The 21,411-nt window shown below is 42.4% G+C and overlaps 1 protein-coding gene across 1 annotated transcript in view; it reads left to right on the top strand.

Annotated features, from left to right (window-relative positions):
* The window catches only part of LOC126272524 (cytochrome P450 6k1-like), a 183,975-nt gene that overhangs the window by 88,225 nt on the left and 74,339 nt on the right, over window positions 1–21,411 (top strand). Inside the window, exon 3 of the mRNA XM_049975440.1 lies at window positions 12,072–12,310. Within this exon, the coding sequence (XP_049831397.1) occupies window positions 12,072–12,310 (239 nt within the window). The remainder of the gene's footprint in view (window positions 1–12,071; window positions 12,311–21,411) is intronic.

Here is a 21,411-nt window from a genome sequence, read left to right as displayed (position 1 = left end):
TTGATGAGTAATCAAAAAATACTACACTACAATTGGCGGTTTCATTTTTCTGGATGTTATAAACTGTTTTTAAAAAATTTTTCCCACCAAAGCCATTTTGTTTTGTTTAAACGTCTGGTAAAAATACTGCACTGAGATAAACTATTTCATTTTAATGGATGGTAAAAGAGTTTAAAATATCACTCCAGTGCTATCTTGTGTTTAATAAATTTTCCACCTCCACCATTTTGTACAGTTTTACATTTTCTGCCGGTGTCATTTTGGATTTTTAAATTTCATGCCACCATCCACTTTCATTTTTAAATTTTCCACCAGTGTCCTCTTGATGGCGTGTTTTTCCCTGGCACATACGCAAACTGCACTTTTTCACTTTATTTAAGTGCAAATTGAGCTATGCTACATGCTAGCTATACTGCTTGTTGATATTTTGGAATGATGGAAGAGTGATGTTGTCACCCTTCTTCCAGCTCAGCTCACCACTGATTGGTCAGCATTATCACTTTTCCCCCAAAATTTAGAAGACTGTATTAAGTTAAGAATGTTGAAATCACACATCACTTGGTATGTGAGGTGACCACAGCTGTAGTAATCCATTTCAACTATTAAAACCGCAACAATTACAAGGTATTGAATTATAAATCACTCAAACACAACTTGTTTAGCGACAATAAAGTTACCTCTTGAGGTGGAAAAACAGGTGAACCATCAGTTGTGATTAGATCCTTATGACGATGAATAATAGACATCCCCTACCTTCTTTCTTGAAACTGTCATACAAAAGCGCACCTGTCTTCCATAAAATGACAGAGGACATGAGGCACGACGGAACCCAGCAAGTGGAGTGAGCAAAGTTTTTATAGTCAAGCTGTGTCATAAAGCGCTTTTCTCCTTTATTTTATTCAGCACCCCTTTATTAGTTATTCAATCTAACCATCTAATCTTCAGCATTCTTCTCATAGCAATGAATTAGCAACTCTGGACAAAATTTGATCTTTGACCACCAGGTTGCCTACATCCATGGGCAGGGACTAAAATGACATCATCATGGCCCACCCCTTTCCTAAGTGATGCCCCCTTTCTCAGCCACACCTGCCCCTCCCCTACCATTTCCTAAGCCAGGAACCTTCACCTGTCCCCTATCCAAAGCCACACAACTTCTTAGGAAAAAGGCCTGTCAAAGAGGTTCTAAGCTGGTTGAGTTCCATATTTTTAGTTAGGTATTTTCTGCCATCTTAGCTTGTTCAATAACATTTTTCATCTCCTCCTCAAGCCACGCCCAGTTTTGGTAATAAACCAATAGCGGCGCTTCTAAGCCAACGTACAACCACATATTAGTATTTTGCTGTCACGTCAGCTCGTCCAGTGACATTTTACAACTACTTCTAAAGCCATGGCTCTTTCATGGAAACAGGCCAGACAGAGAGCTTCCTTCGGTAAGGCAAGGGCCAACCTAATAACATTCTCATCTTGTGATTCAGATTTTGCATAATTTACTCGTGGAACTGAACAAATGCACGCCTTCGTTTTCCACACTCTGGGAGCTAAAATCAGTGAAAAATAATTCTATCAGACATTTGAAATGATATTATTGGTTTATTTTGTTAGATGTTCCGTTTTTGGTATAGCTATTGTGAGCACTATGTGCATAAACATGTTAACACTGTAGGCCTCACAAACAGATGGTGACTTTATTTTGTATTTTATCGTTTTGTGATGAATAAGATTTGGAGTTACAGCCATTTCCATAGTGAAATGAATAACATATATTTGTTTTGGTATATTTGAATAGAAGTCTTCGATATTTACGAGTAAAATTCAAAACGGTTTGTTTACTTAATGCACACTACAGTTTTGCACTGTTGAGTCGCTATATTTCAAGTTAAACGTAATGAATTTTTATGATAATGTTGTCTGCGATATTGGGTAGCATCTGCTACTGTAAATAATGTTCAAGGAACGGTGGGTACCCTAGAAAACCATCGTCACTTAACGGTTTTAGAAGCTTTTCGGTAACTAAAAACCATTTTAGAAGAGAAGATGACAATGCATAACGTTCTACACAAAAAAATGCAACTGAAGTGTTCCATTGGAGCTGATAACATTTGTTTTTATCTCCATGGAACCATAGCTGAAATAACAACTGAGGATGGCTGCAAATATTCACAATATTAGGCCTATTACTGCCTGTTAAATATTTCCATCACAGACCTGTAAAACATCCAACACATACAACTCTACGGGATAAGAGACTATTTGAAATTCAACAAAAAGTGAAATCATTATCATTAATTCAAAATTACATTTCTGTAGAGGGTAGTGATTATCATGTAGCTCATACAGCTAAGTTATGGGCATGAAGATCTTGTTACAAGAATGGCATTAGCTAACTGTATTCCAAAGTTTGCAATTAATGATAGCAACTTACCTAAACAAACCAACATATACACTCCTGGAAATGGAAAAAAGAACACATTGACACCGATGTGTCAGTCCCACCATACTTGCTCCGGACACTGCGAGAGGGCTGTACAAGCAATGATCACACGCACGGCACAGCGGACACACCAGGAACCGCGGTGTTGGCCGTCGAATGGCGCTAGCTGCGCAGCATTTGTGCACCGCCGCCGTCAGTGTCAGCCAGTTTGCCGTGGCATACGGAGCTCCATCGCAGTCTTTAACACTGGTAGCATGCCCCGACAGCGTCGACGTGAACCGTATGTGCAGTTGACGGACTTTGAGCGAGGGCGTATAGTAGGCATGCGGGAGGCCTGGTGGACGTACCGCCGAATTGCTCAACACGTGGGGCGTGAGGTCTCCACAGTACATCGATGTGGTCGCCAGTGGTCGGCGGAAAGTGCACGTACCCGTCGACCTGGGACCGGACCGCAGCGACGCACGGATGCACGCCAAGACCGTAGGATCCTACGCAGTCCCGCAGGGGACCGCACCGCCACTTCCCAGCAAATTAGGGACACTGTTGCTCCTGGGGTATCGGCGAGGACCATTCGCAACCGTCTCCATGAAGCTGGGCTACGGTCCCGCACACCGTTAGGCCGTCTTCCGCTCACGCCCCAACATCGTGCAGCCCGCCTCCAGTGGTGTCGCGACAGGCGTGAATGGAGGGACGAATGGAGACGTGTCGTCTTCAGCGATGAGAGTCGCTTCTGCCTTGTTGCCAATGATGGTCGTATGCGTGTTTGGCGCCGTGCAGGTGAGCGCCACAATCAGGACTGCATACGACCGAGGCACACAGGGCACACACCCGGCATCATGGTGTGGGGAGCGATCTCCTATACTGGCCGTACACCTCTGGTGATCGTCGAGGGGACACTGAATAGTGCACCGTACATCAAAACCGTCATCGAACCCATCGTTCTACCATTCCTAGACCGGCAAGGGAACTTGCTGTTCCAACAGGACAATGCACGTCCGCATGTATCCCGTGCCACCCAACGTGCTCTAGAAGGTGTAAGTCAACTACCCTGGCCAGCAAGATCTCCGGATCTGTCCCCCATTGAACATGTTTGGGACTGGATGAAGCGTCGTCTCACGCGGTCTGCACGTCCAGCACGAACGCTGGTCCAACTGAGGCGCCAGGTGGAAATGGCATGGCAAGCCGTTCCACAGGACTACATCCAGCATCTCTACGATCGTCTCCATGGGAGAATAGCAGCCTGCATTGCTGCGAAATGTGGATATCCACTGTACTAGTGCCGACATTGTGCATGCTCTGTTGCCTGTGTCTATGGGCCTGTGGTTCTGTCAGTGTGATCATGTGATGTATCTGACCCCAGGAATGTGTCAATAAAGTTTCCCCTTCCTGGGACAATGAATTCACGGTGTTCTTATTTCAATTTCCAGGAGTGTATTATGCAAACATAGAAAATCTACAGGTAAGGCGGGTACTAACTACAAAGTAACACCCCAGTGTTCATGGATGTACATGTATATATGAATAAAACAAAATCTTTTATAAAAATAAAGCTGAAGAACTAGAGCGTGATCAAGCTGTTATATTCCAAATGAAACTCATTATAATCAGCTATTCTCTGTAGCGAACATGCAGTACACATACTCCATAGTATGTGAAACATAAAGTCATATGAACGAATTAATAATTAAAAAGATCTAGTAATAATTATTAGAAAAATGAAATGACACAATTTCAGAGAGGGAGGCGGGGCAGGGTGATCCGCGCAGTTGTGTGAACCGCTGTGCCAAGGTGCCTAGTAAGCAAGAGAGCCAGATTCGATTCCTGGCCTTGGTACAAATTTTGACTTGGTGCTTCAGTCTATATATATAAAATTATTATAAGGAGTGATATTCTAGCAGAGGATGGTAATTAACAAATACTGGCTGTTTATTCTACAACAAATGTAGAACAATCTCAGAGTCCTTCTATAAGATTTGTTACCAAATTTCGTTGCAGACGTTTTCAGTGTCATTAGCGAAGGAAGGAAAAAAACTGACATTAAGTACACTACCTCCTCATCGAGTTTCGAATGCATGGCTACAACTGCATTAACTTCTGCAAATGTGCACTGAAGTGAATACCTTCCCACGCATGTAGCACTGGCTAAGCCAGAGAGAGGCAAATTACTTGCTTAGTTTGAGATAAGAAGGGTTGTAATTTACATGCAAAATTACGTTGTAGTAGTCGAAAAATTGAAATTTTTAACTCGTTGCCAGTGTTACTTAAGAAATGTTTACATGTTTCATCGGGATAACAAGAAATTGTGAAATGAATACTGGGATAATTGTGTGCCACTTGGGAAACAAGTTGATCCTCCCAGAGTTGCCGACGTATTTCCAGTTTCAGCCGTTCCGCAAGAGGAACAATTTCTGGGTCAGACTCCGAACATTTTACCCAGTTTCTGCTATCTGAAGCCTGCACCAGCCGGCCGTCGGCTATTCTGGACAATACGTTTTAAGAACTTGAGCATAACGTGACACCAGATTTTTATCATACACTACTGGTCATTAAAATTGCTACACCAAGAAGAAATGCAGATTATAAATAGGTATTCATTGGACAAATATATTATACTAGAACTAACTTGTGATAACATTTTCACGCAATTTGGGTGCATAGATCCTGAGAAATCAGTACCCAGAACAACCACCTATGGCATTGAATCAAACAAAGCTTGGATGGCGTGCACAGATAGAGCTGCCCATGCAGCTTCAACACGATACCACACTTCATCAACAGTAGTGACTGACGTATTGTGACGAGCCAGTTGCTCGGCCACCACTGACCAGACTTTTTCAGTTGGTGAGACACATTGAGAATGTGCTGGCCAGGGCAGCAGTCGAACATTTTCTGTATCCAGAATGGCCCGTACAGGACCTGCAACATGCGGTCGTGCATTATCCTACTGAAATGTAGGGTTTCGCAGGGATCGACTGAAGAGTACAGCCACGAGTCGTAACACATCTGAACTGTAACGTCCACTGTTCAAAGTGCCGTCAATGGGAACAAGAGGTGACCGAATCGTGTAACCAATGGCATCCCATACCATCACGCTGGGTAGTACACCAGTATGGCGATGACGAATACACGCTTCCAATGTGCGTTCACAGCGATATCGCCAAACACGGATGCGACCATCATGATGCTGTTAACAGAACCTGCATTCATCCGAAAAAATGACGTTCTGCCATTAGTGCAGCCAGGTTCGTCGTTGAGTACACCATCGCAGGCGCTCCTGTCTGTGATGCAGCGTCAAGGGTAACCGCAGCCATGGTCTCCGAGCTGATAGTCCATGCTTCTGTAAAAGTCGTCGAACTGTTCGTGCAGACTGTTGTTGTCTTGCAAACGCCCCCATCTGTTGACTGAGGGATCGAGACTTGGCTGCACGATCCGTTACAGCCATGCGGATAAGATGACTGCCATCTCGACTGCTAGTGATACGAGGCCGTTGGGATCCAGCAAGGCGTTCCTCCTGAAACCACCGATTCCATATTCTGCTAATAGTCATTGGATCTCGACCAACGCGAGCAGCAATGTGGCGATACGACAAAACCGCAATCGCGAAAGGCTACACTGCGACCTTTATCAAATTCGGAAACGTGATGGTACGCATGTCTTTCTCCTTACACAAGGCATCACAACAATGTTTCACCAGGCAACGCCGGTCAACTGCTGTTTGTGTATGAGAAATCGGTTGGAAACTTTCCTCATGTCAGCACGTTGTAGATGTCGCCACCGGCGCCAACCTTGTGTGAATGCTCTGAAAAGCTAATCATTAGCATATCACAGCATCTTCTGTCAGTTAAATTTCGCGTCTGTAGCATGTCATCTTCGTGGTGTAGCAATTTCAATGGCCAGTATTGTAGCTCCCAGTAAAAAAGTTGCACACGAATGCTTTCAACAGCGATTATCACTTGCTAAGACACTTTACAAGATTTACGGTCAGCAGAAAATAGTCAGACCAGCTCGGAGTAGCCCTGACTCTCCACACCGTGAGGCTACTGTGCCTCTCCGCAGAGTGGGACCTCTCACTGACGATAACCATCTGGGGTAGAGCAGAACTGCGATTCATCGCTCAACACACTGCGCGACTTTCATTACCACTGCATGATTCCCGGTTATGGCAGCACTCCAAACGCAGACGTTTCTATTCTGGTGTTAATGGCCGCCTACGAATGGGACGGCAATTCTCTAGTTCGGCTGCTGCTTGACTTCAACCAATGCAGGGACTCCTTTGCTCGTTCTCGGATGTCAGGTACAGGTCTGAAGGAGATACGGTGTAGACCGGCCGTTATGGTCGAGCGGTTCTAGGTGCTAGATTCTGGAATCGCGCAACCGCTCCGGTCGCAGGTTCGAATCTTGCCTCGGGCATGGATGTGTGTGATGTCCTTAGGTTTAAGTAGCTCTAAGTCCAGGGGACCGATGACCTCAGATGTTAAGCCCCATAGTGCTCAGAGTCAATTGAACTATGCAGGGATCATGAAAATACCCAGGATATATCACCTGATTTAACATTTATTCATTATTTCTCGACTCATCCTCGGTGTTCGACCTTGCTTGGCTGCGCACACTCTCATCACAGGCCAAGGGTTTCTGCGGAGGGTCTGATGGGAAGGAGTAAAACGTCTTTAGTGAACAACACAGCGATCCTCCCTTGTGCAATACGTTTAGAGTACATCCCAAAAGCTGTTCCTGTTGCTGGAGCAGCTGAAACTGACAGCAGCTCAGAATATGTTTGCATCTTCGTGAACGTCACTTTACTTTCTCTAGTGACACAGTATTATACTACTAAATTCACTTGACGGTTTATTTGGTTACTTTGATGAAATATTCTGAACAATTCTTACGTCAGATGTGACAATCTTACATTTTTTAAAATTTTTCGAATGCTAGGACGTAATTTTATGCTTAAATTACAATTTGTTTCATTTCTTACTACAAAGAAATTTTCCTCTCTCTCTGGCTTAGCTACTGCTACAGGAATGAGGGAGTGTTCACTTCAGCACACTCACTACTAGTGTGCCCTGGCGGTCATTTTCTGAAGTTAATGCAGCTATAGCTTGATGAAGAGAAGGAATTTCCTTCCTTCCCTAATGCAAATGAAAACGACCACAATAGCATTGCGTAACAAAATCTGAAGTACAGCTCTGAGTTCATCTAGCATTTATTGTAGAATAAACAAGTAGCAGTTAACGACGCTCAACCTGTGATAGAATCTCACAACTTAGGAAATAATTATTACTTCATTTTTATTATCAATTCATTCATATCAGTTTCTCTGTCGCGGAGTTTTACACATAGAAGCACTGGATGTTCGCTACACAGAATACCTGATTATGAGTTTCATTTGGAATCTAACAGTTGGATTGGGCTGTGGTTCTGCAACATTATTTTTTTTAATAAAAGGTCTTTGTTTTATTCAAATACACCTGTGCATTCAGGAGCGATAAAGTCTTGGTGTTGTCTGATTTTGTAACTATTATCTGTCTCTCCACTTTTACTTGATATGTTCTTTATTGACCTTATTTTTGTTTAGTGATTTTCAGTTATCTTCCTGACTGTTTCTAATTGTTTCTGTTTTTCATTGAAGCCATTTACTTGTTTACTATAATTATCCCTCCTCCCAATTGGTCCCTTCTGCTCCCAGTAAGTCCTGTATTTATAACATTGTCTTGTTTTATTCCTTCTCGTGCAACAATATTCTCTGTTTCTAACATGATGTCCCTAATGTATGCATTTGTTAATTTGCTCTTATTAGTGTTATTTCTCAGATATTTCTGTAACAATTAGCTTTCTGCTTCCGTTTGTCTGTGAGATTCATTGTTCTTGGTCAAAATGGGGTTTGCAAGGCTTCGCTATGTGAACCTGTGTGTGTGTGTGTGTGTGTGTGTGTGTGTGTGTGTGTGTGTGTGTGTGTGTGTGTGAATGCGTTCTTCTGCTATCGTTTCTCATGAGCACATTTAATTCCTTTTCTGTGTTTTGTGCTGTTCTGTTGACATTTTCTTAACTACCTGTTCTGCTTTATCTATCATGTGCCATAGGACTATTATTCTTTTAAGTTGCTATGTGCAGGAGCAAATTGTATAGATTTTGTTTAGTTCAGCTCTTTTTGCACTCTGTTACCTAATTTCACTATTTTATCCAAGCGTCAGAGGTTAACTTGGGTTTTGTTTGTTACGTGAGAATCACTGCTTAGCTCTACATACATGTAACTTGGAGCCAAATGATAATGATCACACGTTTTGTTGAATTTCATGTTGTTTCTTGTCCTGTGGAGATGGATGAGAGTCTTCTTGTATGCTACTGTTCGGCGATGCAAATACTTGACAGGCAGTAATATTACTGTGAAAATTTGCAACCATTCTTTCTCAGTTGCTACTTCGATTATGTTTATCACATAGATGACAACAAATGTTATCCACCTCTGTGGAACGTAGCCTCAACTAGTCCTAAATCGAAACTAATAAAAAGCTATATTAGCCAGTCAATAACATCAGTTTCATTTTTCTAGTGTAGAAGATTATGCATCATCGTCATCTCCCCTGAAATGGTGTTTTGTGAAGTGAATCTTTACTGAGAAACTTCTAAAAACATCCGCTTATGATATTTCGTTTTTTGTACCCACGGTTCCTTGAACATTATTTTGAATAACAGACGCTGTCCCCTCATCGCCGAAAACACCATAATCCAAATTCAACTCGTTTAAATTGGAAAATAATGTCTTAATAGTGCAAAACTGTAGTACATAGTAAGAAAACAAGCCTTTTTTTTAAATTTACCTCTTAAATACTTAAAACTCAATTTCATATATAGCAAAATACACGAAGTTTGTTGGTGTCCCTGTGGAAACGGCTGTAGCTTCAAATCTTGTTTCCGCGCAAAATTTTTAAGTGTGTAATACAGCTACCATATGCTTGCGACGCCTGCAAGAATAACGCACATATTTTTAGGCACATACTGCTCACAAACTCTATATCAAAAACACAAAATAAACAAAATGAGGCAACAACATCCTTTCAAACTGATTATATAATGCTTCACCGTTTTTAACCGCTGTGATGCAGAAAAGGAAGTAAGTTAGGCACGGGGTGCGAGTACGTCCGCCACTGCTGTACGAGAATGATGCCCATACTTGGTGTAGGAAGCCCTGTGACTGGCCTGTTTCCGAGAAGGGGACGTGGCTTCAGAAGGAGATAAGAAATGCCATTGGATTATCTGCTTTTATTCTTCTTCTGCTAAGCCAGGTTCAAGCCTTATGATCTGTTCCAGAAGCACCATCTCTTCCTCAGCCTTCCCACACTACTTCTTCCATTAGGATTATATACCTTCACTTATAGAGGTATTTTCTGAGGTGTCATACACCACACCATACATGCTCTCTACAGTCCTACTTTCGTTGGATAACTTTTTCAGTTCATTGCTGAACCCCCATTTTTTTCCTAATTTCTTCAATTCTCATGTTGTTTTCTCTTGTGGAGCCTTCCACAGGTCTAAGGAACTACATTTCTGCTGTTTCAAGACGTATAATGTCTTTTGGTCTCAATGTCCAACCATCTGCTCCTGTGGGTAGTGCCATCACCTTGTAACATTTCCTTTGGGTTTCCCTTCTTGTTTTATCGTTTTCTCACTGTTCCTCATATATGTTGATATGTGTTAATTTTCTTACTTACGTCTTTCTTTTCTTCAAGAATTATCTCACATTCCAGATACTGTGAATAGGACATGTGTTCCTTCATTACAATACTAATGATTATCTTAGCTCTTTCGGGGTATTTTCCTTAAACAGCCATTGTTTTTGTTTCTAGTGTTTATATCTTCTGGTTATAACTTAAGCTTATGCCGTTTAACCTGGTCATCGCTTCTTTTATAATTACTTCCTCATCAGCAAAAAGCATCGTAATTCATATAACTTCATGTATTGTGTATTTCTTCCATTCCCTGACCAGCCTGTCAATGTAGAGAACCAATAATCTGTGGTCTCGTAGAGACAATGTGTTGTGGTTGGCAGGAGAGCCAACCGTATGGTTAAAGGAGGCCGATATGCACGCGTTTTAGCTCACGCAGGCTGGCGTGAGGTCTGGAACATAACAAGGGAATTAGAAATGAGAAAAACGGACGTAGCTGGTGGAATACTTAACTTTAATCCATTAACGGAGAACGTCGCTCTTTATGGTACATGATTCACAATATCAATAGTACGGATACTGGCGCCTTGCTAGGTCGTAGCAAATAACGTAACTAAAGGCTATGCTAACTATCGTCTCGGCAAATGAGAGCGTAATTTGTCAGTGAACCATCGCTAGCAAAGTCGGCTGTACAACTGGGGCGAGTGCTAGGAAGTCTCTCTAGACCTGCCGTGTGGCGGTGCTCGGTCTGCAATCACTGATAGTGGCGACACGCGGGTCCGACGTATACTACCGGACAGCGGCCGATTTAAAGGCTACCACCCAGCAAGTGTGGTGTCTGGCGGTGACACCACACAATGAGTATTTATATATGTATCTTTGTTTTTTGAAATGTATTAGTTAGTTTCAGTTCATTAAATACAAGAAACTTTATCACTTTAATACCACTGTTATTATTGGTAAATTCTTCATTGTTGATGATCAACTGTTCTTCATTGTTGATGATCAACTGTTAGATGGATTCTTTATCATTTCTTGCATTTCGGTCTACTGCCAGAATGACATGGTCGCTGTTGTTTACTTGATTTAGGTGTTTCTGTAATTCGACATAGTTGCTCCTTTCCTTCCTCACGTGCATATGTTCCCAAAACAGTTGGATGTCCTCTATCGATTTTCAGTGTCACTGTCTCGTTTACTAATGCATACAATTATCTTCTCATTTTCTGACAGTACTGCGACTCCACTACATGCTCTTTCCTCAGGTTCTACTCCACTGTGTAGGCCTAACTTAAAGTAGCGTTCTACATGTTTAGTAACTTTCAACTTCTTTATTGTTTCTGTAAACATTGCTATATTTTTATCATAATCATTGATTATATTTTAAGCTCAGTGTTGTTTGTCCCCAGACCCTGTATGTTCCATGTGGCAACACTGGCTGTGTCTGTTATTAACCTTTTCCCTGCCTGGTTCTTCGGTTTTTATCTGAGGAATATTTTCAGGCTTGTGAGTAGATAGTAAAATAAGCGTGCTTGCTTAGAAACTCACTGATTGGCCTACTTTCAAAAAGAGGCGTGGCTTAAAAAGGAGTAGAAAAATGTGACTGAATGAGCTTAGAAGATCTCTGATTGACCTACTTTACAAAAGGGGGTCTAGTGTAGGAAAGGGAATGGAAGGGGCTTAGGAAAGGGGTGAGGGGAGGGAAAGGCGGAGTGTGTGGGGGGTGCAAGAAGTGTGTGGCTTAGGAAGGAGGTGTGCCTTAGGAGAGGAGTGGTACATGATGGCGTCACGTGTTTGCCCCTGTCCCTTTATGTAGACAACCTGACCGTCAATGGTCAGATTCCTATTCTCCTAAACCACCAAATATCAAAATCTTTCGTTCTCTTCAAGTCCATGTCACATCTGTGTATGAGTGTTCAATATGTTTCTACATCGTCTGCTGGCTTCATAGTTGTTAACGGTACTTTCGTTTTCAGGTGCGCGACTTGTGGGACACTACGGATTCCGTCGTCCTCTACTTCTGGTCCGCGACCCTGACATCATCAGACAAATACTCGTGAAGGATTTCGGAACGTTCCACGACAGGGGACTGTTCTTCAATGAAGAAGAACCGCTCAACAGGCACCTGTTCGCTCTGAATGGAAGCAGGTGGCGCCATCTGAGAACGAAGCTGACGCCAGTATTCACATCGGGAAAACTGAAGGGCATGTTCAAGGTGAGCGTCTACTACTGGTCAACTATCAGCTCGTGTCCGTGTGTACATGTGTGTAGAGCATAGGCCTATTACCGTTTCGAGCTTTTCGTGGCTTAGCGTTTAAGTATACTCTCGAGACCTGAGATAATTTTCCTCAAAAAATGTTCGTTTTATCCTTCCTTATATATAAAATTCTCGCGTCACAGTGTTAGTTGCCATACTCCTCCGAAACGGCTCGGTCGAGTCTGATGAAATTTTACACGTATATTCGGTAGGTCTGAGAATCGGTCGTCGTCTTTTTCATACCCCTAAGTGATAAGTGTGGTTCACCCCAAAGCATTTTTCTTATTTTTTGGACAGAACTTTTTATTTTTATTTCTTTCTACATTTACATCTACATTTATACTCCGCAAGCCACCCAACGGTGTGTGGCGGAGGTCACTTCACGTGCCACTGTCGTTACCTCCCTTTCCTGTTCCAGTCGCGTATGGTTCGCGGGAAGAACGACTGTCTGAAAGCCTCCGTGCGCGCTGGAATCTCTCTAATTTTACATTCGTGATCTCCTCGGGAGGTGCAAGTAGGGGGAAGCAATATATTCGACACCTCATCGAGAAACGCACCCTCTCGAAATCTGGACAGCAAGCTACACCGCGATGCAGAACGCCTGTCTTGCAGAGTCTGCTATCACGCTTACCAAATAACCCTGTGACGAAACGCGCCGCTCTTCTTTGGATCTTCTCTATCTCCTCTGTCAGCCCGACCTGGTACGGATCCCACACTGATGAGCAATACTCAAGTATAGGTCGAATGAGTGTTTTGTAAGCCACCTCCTTAGTTGATGGACTACATTTTCTAAGGACTCTCCCAATGAATCTCAACCTGGCACACGCCTTACCAACAATTCATTTTATATGATAATTCCACTTCAAATCGTTCCGTACGCATACTCCCAGATATTTTACAGAAGTAACTTTTACCAGTGTTTGTTCCGCTATCATATAATTATACAATAAAGGATCCTTCTTTCTATGTATTCGCAATACATTACATTTGTCTAAGTTAAGGGTCAGTTGCCACTCCCTGCACCAAATGCCTATCCGCTACAGATCTTCCTGCATTTCGCTGCAATTTTCTAATGCTGCAACTTCTCTGTATACCACAGCATCATCCGCGAAAAGCCGCATGGAACTTCAGACACTATCTACTAGGTGATTTCTATACATATTGTGAAAAGTAATGGTCCCATAACACTCCCCTGTGGCGCGCCAGAAGTTACTTTAACGTCTGTAGACGTCTCTCCATTGAGAACATCATGCTGTGTTCTGTTTGCTAAAAACTCTTCAATCCAGCCACACAGCTATCCTGATATTCCGTAGGCTTTAACTTTGTTTATCAGGCAACAGTGCGGAACTGTATCGAACGCCTTCCGGAAGTCAAGTTAAATGGCATCGACCTGGGAACCTGTATCTAATATTTTCTGGGTCTCATGAACGAACAAAGCGAAATGGGTCTCACACGATCGCTGTTTCCGGAATCCATGTTGATTCCTAAAGAGTAGATTCTGGGTTTCCAGAAATGACATGATATGCGAGCAAAAAACATGTTCTAAAATTATACAATAGATCTATGTCAGAGATATAGGCCTATAGTTTTGCACGTCTGCTCGACGACCCTTCTTGAAAACTAGGACTACCTGTGCTCTTTTCCAATCATTTGGAACCTTTCGTTCCTCTAGAGACTTGCAGTACACGACTATAAGGAGGGGGGCAAGTTCTTTCGCGTACTCTGTGTAGAATCGAATTGGTATCCCGTCAGATCCAGTGGACTTTCCTCATTCTTTCATTAAAAAATACACACAACCCTAAGTTTAACTAGGTATCACGCGTTATTCGCCAAACCGAGATTTAGGCCTAGCGCACACGCATCGACTTTTATCGTACGGAAATATATCTTACCATCAAATTTCTTTAGTGGAACAAAAAAGTTCCTATGCTCTTCTTTGTTCCTCTAAAACAAATTAATCGTACAATATTTTTACGTACGATAAAAATCGATGCGTGTGCGCTTTGCCTTATTCATAATGCTGGCGAACACGATTTGACACGAAGTTGCCGCTATGTTTGTATCCTCATGAACGAGCCGTGTATCGGCTGCAAATATTAAATCCGCGCGATCTACCGTAGAAACGCTAGAACTAATAGTGGCAGATACTGCCGGACTTCCCCCTAAGGCTTTTCTCACTCCCTACACAGTTTTCGGCCATTATTATTGTTTGCGTCACGAGCTTCCGCCGACAACCGCTATTTTGTTACACGTTTACATTATTCTTACAGACTAGCGATAATTTATATGACAAAACAATGTTTGCCGAGCCAGCTATGACATATAAAGATTTTCAGAGACAGTACGAAGTTTGCCGGGTATGGCTAGTTTATACCTATATGTTTGATCGTTTATTAGCAAAGAGAAAAAATAATGCTCTCAGGGTCAAGTTTTTCAACTTTTGAGAAATTAAGCAATTTCATTTTTGGAGTTCATTTCACTTGACATTCATACATACAACATTAGAAAGAAAAATTATCTGAGTTACCCTTTAATGAATCTAGTTTCGGCATCAAAAAGAGTAAAATGTGCATATGTAAATCTCTTCGTCAGTCTACAGTAGAAATAAAATGTCTGAGATATACATAAAAGATGTTCCTCCTTAACAACTCCTTCTGTGGCCTATAACAATTCCTGAACAATAATAGTTGGTCATTTCTGGATGAAGAGCCAAAACTGGATTCTGGAGCGAAGTCGACGTTCTGATTCATGCCAAAGGTTCAAATGGCTCTGAACACTATGGGACTTAACATCTTAGGTCATCAGTCCCCTAGAACTTAGAACTACTTAAACCTAACTAACCTAAGGACATCACACAACACCCAGCCATCGTGCCAACGGTATACTATTGGTAAGTCTGGGCAGTCCAGTCCATTTCAGAAATTTTAGTGTTCACAACCCATTGCCTCACAGGTGCTCTATTTCCAGCTTCATGACAGGGTGTGTTGTCACGCTGACACAAACAATCATCGTCTCCGAACTCCTCCTCTGCTGTACACACTACACAATGGTGTAATGCATATTCATGTCTTTCCCCTTTTAGCGTTTCTTAAGCGCAATAAGGGGGTCACACACCAATCACGAAAATTGCTGTCACACCGCAAGATTGTGTCTGTACAGAACTATTAGCACCACTCATGATGGCAGGTAACGTTCCCCACGCATTCATCAAACCCAAACCCTTCCATTAGATTGTCACAGGGCATAGCGTGATTCATAACTCCAAACTACACGTTTCCAGTCATCCACTGACCAGTGGCGTCTCCCTTTACTCCACCTTAGCCGTCGCTTAGCGTTGACAGCACAAATGTGTCGCTTATAAGGAGCTGCTCTCTCCCTATATCCCATTCTTTTTAATCCCCTAACCACTCTGACTGTGCGGGCTGGACTGCTGATCGTACTTTGGAAGTCAAGAGTGATTTCTTCTGCTGATTCGGTGCGACCTTTCACAACAATCCTCTTCAATGCTCGACGATCCGTGTCCATCAGTACATCAGGTCTGCCTGGTGTTGGTTTTCCTTTTGTTGTGTCTTCACCTTGCCAGTTCACAGTCACTATACCAACAGTCGACTGGCGCAGCTTTAGAAGGGTCGAACTGTCCCTGCTGGATTTGTTACTCAGGTGACATCCGCAGACCAGTCCACCTTCAAAGTCACTTAGCTCTCTTGACCGTCTCGTTCCGCTGTTTTTGCCTCTCTTCTGGTGACACAATACTCCCCGCCTCTTTTCACACAGGCTGATCCGTCTCTGGTGACATATACTGGTCAGTTCGACGTTTTGTAGAGGTGTCCGGATATTTTTGACTGATACTCTGTGTCTGGGTCGACAGCCTGATTTTCTCCAGGGAGACGAGGACTATCAACCAAATTCAATCTGGACGACCTGTGGCTCGTTCTGTGTAATGTGGGAGGGCTCTCAACTGGGAATCAGCCACAATAAAGCATATGAGCGGCATTTGGAAAGTAAAGAATGTCTTTTCCTACAGAAATTTTTATTTATATAATTAAACGAAACTGTATTTTACGTACAATTTGAAACATGTACTTTTGTAGTAACGTAACTGACAGTAGCCTGTAACTCACCTGTTAGAAATTATGAAGCACGTACTTTTGTAGTAACGTAACTGACAGCAGCCTGTAACTCACCTGTTAGAATGTGAATGGCATGCGACCGTGCAATTTATCTCGTCTCTTATGCGCTTCCCCCTGCACTGAACTTTTCTGACTGCGAGGAAATAAACTGTCAAAAACCTTAAACCAAAGCAGAACTGCATGAATCTAAGTAACACAAAAACTGCATCTGATGCACCATTATTGATTTGAAATTGGCCCTGGTAATAAAATAAAACTTGATCAGTTTGAAAATAATGGTCCCTGTGCTTAATGAATGCTATCCCTGAAACAATAAAATTTCTCACCTTTATCTGCGCAATGGTACACTAAATTCTGTAGTTAGCAAACAGCTGTTGTGCAAGGCTGTTGCTAAGCATACATTTTAATTAAATCTAATGTGACTGAGACAAGCAGGCCCGGGTGGCCATGCGGTTCTAGGCGCTACAGTCTGGAACCGCGTGACCGCTACGGTCGCAGGTTCGAATCCTGCCTCGGGCATGAATGTGTATGATGTTCTTAGGTTAGTTAGGTTTAAGTAGTTCTAAGTTCTAGGGGACTGATGACCTCAGAAGTTAAGTCCCATAGTGCTCAGAGCCATTTGGACCATTTTTTGTCTGAGACAATAACTTCTTGAGCAAAATAGTTAATCAAAAACGATATGGAACTGGTAATGACTTGTGGTAAGTAACAATATGGCACTAACTTTAAAACTTGTATTTTGACTCTTTAAATATTAATAACGCTCACAATGAACACACAATAAACTGATTATATATTAACAATTAGCTTTACAGAATCATTAGATGAGAGTGCTATACATTGTCTCAGCCATCACCTGAATACGCGCATTGCATTGGTAACAAAACAACTTTCTTTACCTTAATTATTTCCAGTATGGTATCTTGCAAATAAAAAATCATTAGTGCCCGTAGCAAGTAAGTATATATCCAGCACACTCAGATACAACACGTCTTTACATTTGAGAGTCCTCCATACACCAATGGCGGATACAGAAAAACCTCAAGTAGGGGGCGCTAAAGATATATTGAGCTATCTTTACTTTTACAATAATAAAAAGTAATTAGCACACATGCAAAGTTTGAGAAAGTTTTATTTAAACCGATTATACACGTATACAAGACAATCCCATCTTATGATCTAAAAAAAGTTACAATTGTGGTTCTCTTCCATAAATGGGAACGAAGTCTTTCACGACGACACTTACATGTAAAACATTCGCGGTTTTCTTGCCACGGAAATTAGGGATAAAATCTCAAGATTTCGACGATTACCTCCATCGTCATCGTCAGGAGCAACTGACTGTCTTCACTGCTGCTGTGGTAGCCTTTTTTATAGCCCATGGACGGCTTCTGATTGGTCGGCTTATGATTGGTCGGCGATTACGTACTGGTGTCGCAGACGGTGTCAGTGTGTGCGCCGACGGCGCCACCGCTTCCCTTGGAGCGTAAACCTTGGAAGGAAGGTCTCTGCTGCTTCTCTGCATCAAGCGCTCGTTTCCATGCACTGCTCAGATGGTATCCGCTATCGCGGGTAAAGTTCTTTTGGCTCATTCTTTTTTCAACAGACTCCTTAATAACAGAATCCCAGTACGTGGAGGCATGGGACAGAATTTTTGTTTCATCCAACAATATTTTATGTTTGTTCGTGTGGCTGTGCTCCGCAGTTGCTGATTCCTCCAGTTCTCTATTTTTAACATAGCGTTGGTGAGCTGCACAGCGGTCGGAAACGGTACTAATGGACTGACATATATAATTGTTTCCACACACACAGGGGATATTATAAAATCCAGGGACCCTGAGACAGAGATTGTCCATAACAGGGCGGATCACCTCCTTAATTTTCTTGTTTGTTGTTGTGATCTTCAGTCCTGAGACTGGTTTGACGCAGCTCTCCATGCTACTCTATCCTGTGCAAGCTTCTTCATCTCCCAGTACCTACTGCAACCTACATCCTTCTGAATCTGCTTAGTGTACTCATCTCTTGGTCTCTCTTTACGATTTTTACCATCCACGCTGCCCTCCAATACTAAATTGGTGATCCCTTGATGCCTCAGAACATGTCATACCAACCGATCCCTTCTTCTAGTCAAGTTGTGCCACAAATTTCTCGTCTCCCCAATTCTATTCAATATCTCCTCATTAGTTATGTGATCTACCCATCTAATCTTCAGTATTCTTCTGTAGCACCACATTTCGAAAGCTTCTATTCTCTTCTTGTCCAAACTATTTATCGTCCACGTTTCACTTCCGTACATGGCTACACTCCATACAAATACTTTCAGAAATGACTTCCTGACACTTAAATCTATACTTGATGTTAACAAATTTCTCTTCTTCAGAAACGCTTTCCTTGCCATTGCCAGTCTACATTTTATATCCTCTCTGCTTCAACCATCATCAGTTATTTTGCTAACCAAATAGCAAAACTCCTTTACTACTTTAAGTGTCTCATTTCCTAATCTAATTCCCTCAGCATCATCCGACTTAATTCGACTACATTCCATTATCCTCGTTTTGCTTTTGTTGATGTTCATCTTATATCCTCCTTTCAAGACACTGTCCATTCCGTTCAACTGCTCTTCCAAGTCCTTTGCTGTCTCTGACAGAATTACAATGTAATCGGCGAACCTCAAAATTTTTATTTCTTCTCCATCGATTTTAATACCTACTCCGAATTTTTCTTTTGTTTCTTTTACTGCTTGCTCAATATACAGATTGAACAACATCGGGGAGAGGCTACAAACCTGTCTCACTCCCTTCCCAACCACTGGTTCCCTTTCATGTCCCTCGACTCTTATAACTGCCATCTGGTTTCTGTACAAGTTGTAAATAGCATTTCGCTCCCTGTATTTTGCACCTGCCACCTTCAGAATTTGAAAGAGAGTATTCCAGCCAACATTGTCAAAAGCTTTCTCCAAGTCTACAAACGCTAGAAACGTAGGTTTGCCTTTTCTTAATCTAGCTTCTAAAATAAGTCGTAGGGTCAGTATTGCCTCACGTGTTCCAGTATTTCTACGGAAGCCAAACTGATCGTCCCCGAGGTCGGCTTCTACCAGATTTTCCATTCGTCTGTAAAGAATTCGCGTTAGTATTTTGCAGTCGTAACTTATTAAACTGATAGTTCGGTAATTTTCACATCTGTCAACGCCTGCTCTCTACGGAATTGGAATTATTATACTCTACTTGAAGTCTGAGGGTATTTCGTCCGTCTCATACATTTTGCTCAACAGATGGTAGAGTTTTGTCAGGACTGGCTCTCCTAAGGCTGTCAGTAGTTCTAATGGAATGTCGTCTACTCCCGGGGCCTTGTTTCGACTCAGGTCTTTCAGTGCTCTATCAAACTCTTCACGCAGTATGATATCTCCCATTTCATCTTCATCTACATCCTCTTCCATTTCTATAACATTGCTCTCAAATACATCGCCCTTTTATAGATCCTCTATATACTCCTTCCACCTGTCTGCTTTGCCTTCATTGCTTAGAACTGGGTTTCCATCTGAGCTCTTGATATTCATGCAAGTGGTTCTCTTTTCTCCAAGGGTGTCTCTAATTTTCCTGTAGGCAGTAATTTTCTTAGGAGGACGAAAGATCGGACTTATACCCCGTCTACGCAGGACTTTTCCTATTTTGCTGGAAATAGCGCCACAAGAAGGAAGAACCGCAATCGATGTTTCATCCTGTGAGTATGCAGCAGTTTCACGTTTCCTTTTTTTGGAGAACGCTGCCTTTATAACGCGTGCGCCATAGTCATTCTTTCAGAACACGTACTTCAGGTGGTTAATCTCGGACCTTAACTGATCCTCGTCAGAAACAGTTTTTGCTCTATATACCAACGTGTTCAAAACGGTTCTATTCTGAGCAGGATGATGGAAACTCTGTGCATTCAGGTATAAATCGCCATGCGTCAGCTTACGGTATACAGAGTGGCCAAGACATCTGTCCGCCTGTCGTTGTGCTAAAACGTCTAAGAAAGGCAGTCTCCCTTCCTTCTCCATCTCGACAGTGAACTGGATGCTCGAATGTATGCTGTTCATGTGTTCCACGAATTGTTCGAGAGCTTCTGCGCCGTGTGGGCAGATCATAAATGTATCGTCAACGTAACGATAAAATAAGGATGGACGGAGGGGAGCTGAATTTAATGCACGTTTCTCAGAATTCTCCACAAAAAAGTTAGCCAGTGATGGAGACGACGGAGAGCCCATTGCAGTACCGTCCGTCATTTCATGAAATTTGTTACCATACAAGAAGTAGGTGGTAGTCATCAAGTGCCGAAACAACTTTATAGTTTCAAGAGGAAAAGATCCGACAGCATTTTCAAAGTGTCCTCCACAGGAACTTTTGTGAACAGCGATACCACATACAGGCTGACTAAAATGTCCTTTGGACCAGCTCTAATCTGTTTGATTTTCTCAATGAACATCTGGGGGTTTCTGATGTGATGTTCACACCGGCCGACTATAAGAGTCATCAACTTTGTTAGGTATTTGGCCAGCTTGTAAGTAGGAGAACCAATTACACTGACAATACGTCTCATGGAAACATCTTCGATAGTCCGTACAACTTTTGCGATCTAGGAGCTCGGACTCTGAGATTTTTTGTAACATCGTCTGGCAGCCCGAAATTCTTCAGTAGCTTCATGGTTTTTCTGCTGTACGTCGAAGTTGGGTCCCGTGTAAGACATTTATACGTACTTTCCTCCAACAGTGATGTCATTTTACTATGATATTCGGTAGTATTAAAGCCCATGGTGGCATTTCTTTTGTCAGCTGCTAATATGACAAGATCTTCATCCTTCCGAAGTAAACGAAGCCCTCCCCCCCCCCCCCCCCTCTCCTCTCTACTGACATTAGATCTGGGAGGCTTAGCTGAGTCCAAAAAGTGACTGGTA

This window comes from Schistocerca gregaria, chromosome 5 (genome assembly GCF_023897955.1).
Source record: "Schistocerca gregaria isolate iqSchGreg1 chromosome 5, iqSchGreg1.2, whole genome shotgun sequence".
NCBI classification, from domain to species: Eukaryota; Metazoa; Arthropoda; class Insecta; order Orthoptera; family Acrididae; genus Schistocerca; species Schistocerca gregaria.
This window is presented reverse-complemented; position numbering and strand designations above follow the sequence as displayed.